This window comes from Labrus bergylta, chromosome 14 (assembly GCF_963930695.1).
Source record: "Labrus bergylta chromosome 14, fLabBer1.1, whole genome shotgun sequence".
Taxonomy (NCBI): Eukaryota; Metazoa; Chordata; class Actinopteri; order Labriformes; family Labridae; genus Labrus; species Labrus bergylta.
In genome coordinates, this window is record NC_089208.1 from 16,136,204 (window position 1) to 16,147,059 (window position 10,856).

At 37.1% G+C, this 10,856-nt stretch overlaps 1 protein-coding gene across 1 annotated transcript; it reads left to right on the forward strand.

The window, feature by feature from the left end:
- Nucleotides 1-2,548: 2,548 nt before the first annotated feature.
- Nucleotides 2,549-9,923, forward strand: slc22a5 (solute carrier family 22 member 5). The gene is made up of 10 exons (XM_020638340.3): nucleotides 2,549-3,267; nucleotides 3,363-3,466; nucleotides 5,364-5,518; nucleotides 5,639-5,810; nucleotides 5,956-6,082; nucleotides 6,645-6,739; nucleotides 6,962-7,176; nucleotides 8,396-8,578; nucleotides 8,712-8,847; nucleotides 9,560-9,923. The coding sequence occupies exons 1-10, from the start codon at nucleotides 2,878-2,880 to the stop codon at nucleotides 9,663-9,665; spliced, it is 1,683 nt and encodes a 560-aa protein (XP_020493996.1). The 5' UTR covers nucleotides 2,549-2,877; the 3' UTR covers nucleotides 9,666-9,923.
- The last annotated feature ends 933 nt before the right edge of the window (nucleotides 9,924-10,856 follow it).

Genomic DNA, 10,856 nt, shown 5'->3' on the forward strand with positions numbered 1-10,856 from the left:
TATCAGCTTTTTCTGCGCAAAGCTAACTGAAAATGTAAGTCCAATTAAGAGAGCATTCAATTTGTAAAAGGCTATGAAACAGACTATAATAAAAGATGATTATACATGATCTACAAAATCAAACAAGAACATCATGGACAGGATCAAATCTGCAAAGATTTGCTGTCCTCCTGTGGACCGGTGTTGAGAACTAGCATGCATGCTAAAACACTTAGAGGGGACAAATTTAGAAAAATGCACTTTTACAGTGTTTTTGAACATACATTTGGGTAACTTGAGTGTCTACGAACCCACAAAATGTGAAATAAACCCATCCTGTCCTTTGTTTGTGGTGTGCCTAAGTCTTACAACACAGAGAAAAGTGCTCTGTTTCAAATTTGCTCAGCTTGTGATGTCACATTGGGATTTTGGTAAAAAAGAAATCCCCTTCCCTCCCCTCCCCTGATATCTCCACCCATTGACTCCATCCCCAGCCTAGAGCAAAACTTTTGCGCAGGTCAGTTTTTTGCTTCAGAGGATTGATGTCTACCGGGAAAACTCAGGGGGACACCAAACACCAAAACTGACGGTTCAGAGAGAGCTGGTTTATACAGGGTCACAAACCTCCTCTGGTGCTTGATTCATGTTATATTTTGACCAAAGCACAGCACAGATGTTTCATTTAGACCACAGGGGACTGCACAGGTAGAAAAGGGGTATAATATGTCCTCTTTAAACAATGCATCTGGTCCGTCCAATTCATCTGTGATATCCATGCCAAATTAAATCTCGCTATCTATATACATTTGTCTACAGGGGGCGCCAAAAATCAACATAAAAAAGAAGTTCCTCTGTAGTTTTAAATATTATAACTTTAAGTATAATTAAATAATATATGCTGAACATAATAAACATCATCTTTGTTTAGTTGGATTGGGAATGTCTTGCAGCTGCGAATCTGCTTAAACGTTGTCTTCAATGATTGGTTATTCCATCCATGTTGCTACAAGTTATCCATGTTGGCCACAAACATTGAATTCACTGGAAACATCTGCTCAGTGGTTGAGATCCCCTCCCCCATTTATTTTGTCTTGATACATTTTACACATCCTTAACACTTAAAAAAAGTGTCCTTTTTTGAAGGTTTTTGCTGATTTAAGCTGAAATAAGTCTTGATGTTGATAAGCGAGCACACAATGAGGCATTGTAAAATTATCGACCAATAATATCCCCAAAAATGCATTTCAGTATACCTAATGAACCCCCTTTGAAATATGAAGAAAGTTGAGTTACAAATATTTTAATCAAAATGAAAAAGGTTGGAAAATGAAAAAGCACAGATATGAGAATACTGTTTTTGTCACAGAAATGAAGTACTTTTTTGCTTCCCAGGTCTAAAATGACATAAGGTCAGACCATTGTGTTGATAAGCACTTGCCTTTGTACAGTGTGTTTTAGAGGTAAACGGCTGCTGGATCATCATAACTTAATTCGAATAAATTATTTAAGCTTATTATCCACTTTGGAGAAACCAGTTTCAGGAACAGTAACTAACTTACTCCTATATTAAATCTACAGTAGCATGTGAGCCTCTTTAGAGCTGGAAAACCGGAAAGTTCATCCAGACCTTCTCTTTGTTTCATGTGAATAGATTATTTCTTCTGTAAAAGTTTGATTGGTTGTGTCTGAAAGCAATTAGTTTGTGTTCTCACTGATGAAGGCCACAGGAAATCATGAGACATGAAGACCATGAATGAATGAATGTCCTGATAAACCTTTGTGTGGGGAAACAAAACATCACAGCCTGGTAAATGGAGCATATTGAAACATTTTTGATTATCTTTCTCAAAGTCAGATCATGTGATTACTGCTCAAATAATAGTGTCAAATCTTTTTTAAGAAACATGCATTTTAATATCAGAAAACACACTTACGCTTGCTTGTTTTTTGTGGTTGGTGGGGGTAGCCGCTTATTGTGTGAACTTTTGTTAACCCCTGCTGACCAGTTGCTACTTAACTCTATACTAATTGTGTCCTGAATGTGTCTGTTAATAAAATCTGACAGGTGATCTCATCCAGCTGTCTTTTAACAGTCAATCATATCACTTACATTGAGTGTTTCAAGTGGAAAATGACTTGTTGATAGGTGTTACAGGAGTAATACATGACTATATGGAAAGAATTGATCTTATTTCCAATGGTCTTGTTAGCTTTTGTAGCTTATGTAAAGGTATCAGATTAATTTCAGTCTGCTTCCTCACAGCAGGTGTAAATAAAGTTTAAAGTAAAATAATTATACAATTCAAAGCGTACATATTAAATTACGTTCTTGTTAGTTTTTAATAATTGCTTTTTTGCTTCTGCAGTGTGGCTTTAAATAGTCCAAAGGGACTTTTAATGCTGCTTTGAAAATGTTTTGAGTAGAGGCACGTGCACTTCCTTGGGGTATTTAAAAGTGAGGAATGTTGTTTAGAGAAAATACCACACTAACCACAGAGGTGCGGGGGTGGGGGGGCTGGGTGGTTAGACTGGCCATTCTGGATCTTTTAATCAAGCTCCTCTCTCAGTAAATCCAATGAAATCAGTGAGTGATAGGTCTCTTATTAGATAAATTGTCACAAACTAAGAGATAAGAGATTTGATTGTCGTTCAATAAGTTTCTCTGGGAGAAGTTTCCCCTTGAAAATAAGTTTGATACCCTCTCGGGAATGGAAACTGAAGTTTTCCTTCTGTGAAAGTGTCCCACAGAGGGACCAGCTCACTCTGCCCCACAGAAAGCTCAACCCTACCCCTCTGGTACTTTAAGACTTTAAGAGGGATACCACGTCTCATACGCTAAAGAATTTCCAAGGATTTATTTTCTCCCTCCGGAGCAGGGAGGTACTTTTATTTAAAAGAATGGGAGACTATGATGAAGACACTGCATTCCTCGGACAGACTGGTCCATACTTCTGGACCACATTCTTCCTCCTGAACACAGTTTTTGTCTCAACTGGATTCAATGGACTTTACATTGTGTTTGTTGGGGCAGCTCCGAAACATCACTGTTTTGTTCCGGATGTAAACTTGACACATGAGTGGGAACATGCCATCATTCCCTTTACGATAGTGGATGGTGATGAAGTTCAGAGCCAGTGCAGCAGATATAAACTGGATGTAGTGAGGAATCTCTCGGCTGAAGGATACATTCCTGGGAGGGATGTCAACCTTACAAACCTGGAGCAGGAGGGATGTTTGAATGGATGGAGCTACAGCAAAGAGATCTACCACTCCAACATAGTCACTGAGGTCAATATAAGTGTGCATGTGTGTGTTTTATTTTGTATTTATGGGAAATCTGCTCCTTTGTGATCCTTTAAAATGTGTGTTTTAACTCTCCACAGTGGGACCTTGTTTGTGACAACCAGTGGAAAGTTCCCTTTGCATCCTCGACTCTCTTTGTGGGATACCTTCTCGGTTCCCTGATCTCAGGCCAGCTTTCTGACAGGTATTTCATCCATACTTATCACCCATGAAGACCCATAAAATCATAAGATGTCTCAGTCCAATATAAACGTTGAATGTACTTTAAAAGTTTTAAGACAGTATTTATCATTAACTTTAAACAGTAGTTGTGTTACTTTGTGTTTCTACTTTCTGTTGCATTTGCCAAAAGTCTGCTTTTAAATTGTATAAATGATCAGATAAGTAAGGATTAAACACTGTGGTGTCAAAGGAGACTTAGGCCCTGTGATCTGTAATATAATGAAAACAGCTCCATCTACTGTTGAGCTTGGTGACCTCCAAGAGAGGATTTTATTTTCCTCAGGTTGTGAAAAAAGCACAACTAGTCAGGTTGCCTAGATGTGACACATGTGTTTTACTTCACCATTTATCGGTAATTGATATAGGTTTTAGTAACAACATTGCATTTCATATCAGTATTGACTTGGATCATGGGTTGTGCTTTGTGTCTATTTAAACCACATGTAAATGAGCTTTATGTGGTATCCAATCCTCTGTCAGGACGGCTGCACTACATTAAGTGTTTGTAGTTTGTTGTTGTCCTAAAAGAAAGAGAATGAGAACTTAATGTAACTTGTAGTCCATGTTTGTCTCTGACAGACATTTGAACTTCAGATTGTTGAGGAGCAAGGGGTTCAGGACGCAGCGGTGTGTCTGTTCACTGTTCAGCTGTTTTGCAGCTGTGATAACTGGGGGGGTGAGGGGCTTTAGGACTGTTTGATCATTGTGTCACTATGAAGCTTTTGAAGCTGTTAAAGAGTATACTTGTATGTTGGGAGGAAGTTCATTGATGACATTATTTATCCTTGTTTAATTAAGCAAATTCACAAAAGTCATCAAGTTGGTTATTTGCTTCTGATATTAACTATTTTCGTTGAAGGCAACAAAGGAATCTTCCTGTTCTGCAGTTGAAGTATTATGACCGTTTGAAGGGACTAGAAGAAAGACATTAAAGTCCAGAGTCTCATTAAGCTGTTGTACCATTACATAAATGCACGTACTCATGTTGTGTTTGAAGTGCATGCTGGATAGATGAGAAGGAAGCTTATGGTTTTATGTTTAACAAAGATGGTTGTTGTTCAAACAATGAATCGTCTTCTGTTTAGGTAAACTTTACCACGTAAGGCATTAAGCATATATTTAAACTATAGCCACAAACTTTGAAATTCTGAATTGTAGATAATGTGAATAATAATAGATGACAAACGTATCGTTATCGTGTAACACCTTCACTCTAGTTTGCTGTTGGCTTACTCTCGTTGCAAAAGTTCAGTCAAGGAAACAAGGTAACATGCAGCTGCCAGTTGATTACAGGGTCTTGCCTCAGAGAAGAATTGTGGCTACGTGTGGTACAAACACGTTTCCTTGAAAAAAAAGAAGTTATTGCTCTATCTCTGCACTGCCAACCCACTGGATTAAATATTAAACCAATGGCTGCTTGGGAAAAGTGTTGACTCTCAACTTGTGCTTGAGCCTATTAAAATCCCAAAATACCATCATCAGCAGTGCAGGAATGTTAAACTCACACTATTCAAATAGCACCCCATGTATGTATACAGCAGTATATATTAACGACTACAGAAACTACAGTAATAACCCTTACAGAAACCTTCTGAAACAACAGAAAATTACAATAACAAAAATGACACCAATACAAACAACTGTATCAAGAATAATAACAACAAAAGTAACAAGAAAAATAACAATAATATAGGGTATGGTAATAAGAAAATGTGTTTTTATTGTTAATCATTTACTAATAAGCATCTGTCATTAACTGCCTGCTGTCTCGATACACTCAATTTATTACCTGACTGATCTGTTGCTGTATCTTTGAATCTCTAACAACAAAAAACAACATGTGATTCTTTTGCATTAAGGTTTGGGAGGAAGAAGGTTATCTTCATATCTCTTGCAGCCCAGTGTGTCTCGGTCATCCTCCAGTCTTTCTCTCATTCATGGAGGATGTTCTGCATCATGTTCCTCTTTGTTGGAGCCTCACAGATATCCATCTATATCTCGGCCTTTGTACTAGGTATGAATTGTAGATTACATATGTTTGGCATAAAATCTTGCAGCTTTCATTGAGAAATATTAAAGATTGTTTTTTTATTTCACCCCACTGTGTTCATCATACACATCTCATCTTGGACAGGAACGGAGGTGTTAAGTAAAACTATGCGAGTGATCTTCACCACCCTCGGGGCCTTTCTTTTCTATTGCATTGGTTACATGACTCTACCTTGGATTGCATATGGCATTAGAGAGTGGAGGACTCTTTTGGCAGTTTTGGCCACAACTTCTGTGGTCTACATCCCACTGTGGTGGTATGTCCTCCTCATTTGTACTCCCTAAACTTTTGTGTTTGAATATATTAACTTCAATAGTTTGAATCAAAAGGATCAGCATAAAGGATGATTCAAAAAACCCTCTTTAGTAAACGTTAAATGTAAACTTGAACTGTTTGTGCAGGTTTCTCCCAGAGTCTCCTCGCTGGCTGCTCACTCAGGGTCGAGTGGAGGAAGCTGAGGCCATCGTGAGAGATGCTGCAAGAAAAAATAAAGTTCAGGCCCCAGCAGTTATTTTTAAAGAGTTTGAGGTGAGTTTTTTTTTACTAACATAATTTATGACTTATGAATAATTTCATCATGGAGAACAGTGCTGTGCTAAAATCAGTATCTTAAAATGTAACTCTTAGGATGAAAATCTAACTGAAATCCAAACATTTCTGACAGCTAGTACAGCCCAATAGATTATTACTGGTATTAAACACAAATCAATCAAGCGATTGTGTTATATATGGCTCCAAGCTCACAGCAAAAATGAACTCATTACAGGGTACATATACAGCAGGTCCAAACTGTACTGTTGTAATATTTAACAGAACTTAATCAACCATATGTCAGCACTCGACAACAGTACAAAAGGAGAATAAGCAAATATGGCTTGAGCAGAGTGCTTGGTATAAAAATTTGCTTCTTCAATTTAAAAGTTTTGAAAGAAAGAAAGTGGGTTCATAACTGACCCAGATCCCTTCAGTCCGCAATCTGCATCAATAGTTACTTGGCCAATGCCTAATTTCAATGTGATCATAAAATATCTAAATCGTCTGTGTGCAAGAAGCACAACTGAATCAACTCTCTTGTTTCCATTGGTTTAAGCTCCAGGGGAGGCCTCCAATCAAAACATACACCATGCTTGATATTTTGAAATCCAAGAACATCAGATGTATCACACTGATGTGTCTCTTGTTGTGGTAAGGGGATGTTTTCCTGTTCAATATAACATTTTCTAAATGGTCATAAGTCACACTTAAATAAACTTAGATATACACTTAGATAAATGGTGATTCTGTTATCTGTTCATATGCAGTTTAATGAATTATGTTGGGAAAGCACTAGTGCATACAAATACTAAATGTGCATCCATGAAATTCGATGACCCATCAATTGTAGTTTTCTTTTTCGTTTCTTCTCAGGATGGCCATAAACATTGGGTATTTTGGATTGTCCCTGAACACCTCTAACCTGAGCGGAGACCCCTTCATGAACTGTTTTCTCTCAGCTGCTGCTGAGGTTCCTGCCTATGTGGTTTCTACTCTGCTGCTAAGAAAATGTCCAAGAAGAGCACTTCTGTCATCATTCCTCATCATTGGGGGAGGTGTTCTTCTTCTCATCCAGTTCATCCCTGATAGTAAGACTTCTTTCTGTATTTTATAGTCAATTTAAAGGGTAATTATGCATTACATTTTACAAAATACATATAGAATTGGATTTCAAGGCACAGTTCTCAAGCAGAAATTCCTCAGATGAAACAAAGCTGGTTAATTTTTTACTTCAATACTTTTGTTGACAGGAATGTGTTTTCTGATTTGGGTAAAGTGAGTGTTTTACTTAACATGACATTTTTCCTCCTTATGACTCTTTGTCCAGTTGTAAATCTACTTCTCGTCCTTGCTATCAGGTCAGTGTTTTGTAAGCTGACCTTGCTATCAGGTCAGTGTTTTGTTCAACCTATGGTATGACGTAAAGCCAGTCTCAAAGTGTCTAGAAAGGCTGTTTCAGTGGAAAAAAAAAAAAGGCTTTGTACAAGAGGTTGTGCAACTGAGCAAGCTAAGTTAAACAAAGATTCTTTGTAAATGTTTCATCACTTATGTGAGTTTCTGCTGCTGATTGTGCAGCTCAGATCACTTCTAGTCATTCAGGGTATACCACACTGTAAGTGAATGCAACTTTTTGACAACATAAATATACTTTTTAATGTTATGATTGTCCAAGCCAATACTGGTAATGATAGATAATATTAACCTAAAAATCTACTGTATCTTTGATTGCAGTGTAATCCAGTAATGGACAGAATTAATATTTAACCTGAGTTTTCACCAGATGACACTTAACAAGGCCAAAACAGTGCCATGTGATCCCACACACCTTCACCCTTTCACCCTTTCACCCAAACAACATCCAACATTTTCCTCAATAAGCTATAGGTAACACAATGATTTTTGCTGACGTTAAAGAAGCTGTACTCAAGATCAATGCATCCTCTCAATCAGTTTTTCAGAATGAGTTTAGAAGGGTTCATATTAGAAGGGTTCATATAATTCATCTTTGTTCTGTAAGTATGAGACCATGGTCACAGAAAATATAAAGTTTACTTCTTAACTTGAATTTTATCATTTAATATATTTAAATTAATTGTATTCCCCCTAAGACTGTTATGATATCTATTTTCTTTTCAAACCTGAGGATTTTACTTTTAAGTTACAAGTTACTTTTTTCTCTACCTCAGTCTACCTGTCCCTGCGTCACTTTCAACACAATCCTTTTTCCTTTCAAAGACTAGTTATTTTGTAGATTTTTCTTTAATAAGCTTTAAATAAACTCAAATTTCACATTTCTCTCCCTCTCAGCCCTTCAGTATATAGCTCTGGCTTTGGAAATGACCGGGAAGTTTGGCTTCACCATGGCCTTCAGCATCGTCTACATCTACACTGCAGAGATTTATCCCACTGTACTCAGGAACGTCGGCATGGGAATGTGCTCCTCGGCTGCACGCATCGGCAGTATCACAGCTCCTTATGTCATTTATTTAGGTATGTAAAAGTTATCGTATCAGTTTAAATAGCAAAACCATTCTGTATAGATTCATATCAGTGACTTGTACAAATGCATTTCAAGCACTTCTTTGTCATTTTTAATGAAGAGCTGTGTTCTGTTTCTGTTCAGGTACTTATAATAAGGTTCTGCCGTATATTCTCATGGGAAGTCTCACAATTGCCTCCTCTGTGGTGAATTTCTTCCTTCCGGAGACCCTACATAGAGATCTTCCAGAAACAGTAGAGCAGATGCAAGAATGTCAGGGGTAGGTACATCTCTTCCTGGTTTCTGCGGTACACACTTTTGAAGTAACCATAGCCACAAAGTTTTACAACAAACTTTAAAAGATAAGATAAAAGCTCTCACTCAGTCACATGTTACAACAAATATAAGCGTCTTTTGTAATTGACCTCCAAAGAGATAAACAGGCAAGACATTACTTTGAGTTCTTATCCAACACAAATAACTGAATTGCTCTTGACTCGATCATATACTGTAATAGTGCATCACTCTTATTGCTTCCTCCAAAGAAGGAGTCAAAGGCCGGAAAATTCAAAAAGAAAGTATATGCATAGTTGTTGGTTTTTTTTTTTTGGGGGGGGGGGGTAATTTTTGTGATTTTGTGCCTTTATTGGAGGGACAGATATGGGATAGAGTCAGACACCAGGGTGAGAGCTAGGAATTGCTATTACTATTACTATTATTGCAGGAAAGGTGCCATAGGTGGGATTCAAACCTGGGCCACCCTCTTTGAGGACTGCAGCTTCTGTAAATGGGGCGCATAATCTAGCCAGTCTGCTACCAGCACACCATATGCATAGTTCTATCCTATAAACATAAAAGCCAAGACACAGTAAAAGGAAGGAATACATAATATTAATATATTTACAAAAAGTATATATCGGACACATTTTTTTTTACCAGTGGTTCTCTTATTGCTCATCAGCTTTTTGCCTTTGTTTTTCTTTGGATTACAGGTTGTGCAATGGACTCAAAAAGAAGAGATATGTAGAAAATGGAGGAAGCGACAACCCCAACATACATCATGAGGCAAAGTCTGATGTGCAATCTCTTACTGCATAGTTCAGATTGGCAAACAACAAAGAAATGAAAAAAAGAAGGAACTATTTGATTGCTTGAATTAAATAATCTGAAATCTGAAATTAAAATCCAAAACATGCACAGCGGGATCCAAAAGCCTGCTGCCAAAAACTGTATGTTTTTGTTTTTTTTAACATATTTAAAACCTCTATTTTTGTATTCAGTTGATGGTTGCTACCTACAGAATTGTTCTTTGGAAATGTTAAGTTGTTTTAAATAAAGTTAAAAAGTCAAACCAAACTTGTATTTTGATTTCTTTATTTTTCCTTTAAATTTTTTGGGGAAAAAAATGTAGATCTTTTTGTTTTTTCAAAAAAAAATGTGTCTTATATTACATTATATTGAACAAATTAAGCTTCTACAGAATGTTTTTTATTGAAAAAAAAAAAAAAACAGCCCTGAAATAAATGGTCCTGTATTGTGTTATTGTTGCATCAAGTAAAAGTGAGGTTAGTTAATTGAAAAATTATACAAAAAATCAAAATCTAAAACCCACTGTCTGTGTTCAAGGGTTGGTAACTCACATAGTGTTAACTGTAAAAGACAAGTATCACTCTGTTGAAGAAAACCATTTGCATGTGGTCTGTGTCTCAGTTGTATCTGAGATAACTATGCTGGAGATAAAGTAATAGTAAAGCCTCCCCAATGTGTGCTGGGCTTAACTAGACAAAGGAATAGTGGAGGGAGATGCCCACTTGGTTACCCCAGTGATGTACTGGTTCTCACTAACCATCTGTCGTCACTGTTGAGTTGGGGGAAACCATTAGGCGCTAGATTATGTGACAAATCAGCAGGGCTTTAGGATACGAGTGGGTTTGCTTCACGGAGTACTTGTCCTTTTCATTAGAGCTTTTCATTAAGTATCAACTGTTTTATTTTCAAAATCAGCAGGGCCCCTTCTGACGAGACTGGGAAAATGAAGCATTGTATCCGTTACTGACTCGTGTTCAACAGGACTTTAGCCGTCTGACTCAAAGTTCATTGACAAAAACTGACCTAGCGTCATAACGACCTTACTGCTTTATCTGTAAATAATCTGTCTTCACAAATTACTGGTTTACTTCAATTTGAAAATGATTTACTCATGCCCAAGTACACTTTGAATTGTTTCCTTACCTCACAACCTATGTTATTAATACACCATATTTCTTACGTCATGCATAACTCAAGTGC

Excerpts from the sequence above, each read along its gene's own strand:
- slc22a5 (XM_020638340.3), top strand. The coding sequence starts at position 2,878 with ATGGGAGACTATGATGAAGACACTGCATTCCTCGGACAGACTGGTCCA. Across the intron at positions 7,177-8,395 it reads CATCCAGTTCATCCCTGATA|CCCTTCAGTATATAGCTCTG; the intron begins GTAAGACTTCTT and ends TCTCCCTCTCAG. Across the intron at positions 8,848-9,559 it reads CAGATGCAAGAATGTCAGGG|GTTGTGCAATGGACTCAAAA; the intron begins GTAGGTACATCT and ends TTTGGATTACAG.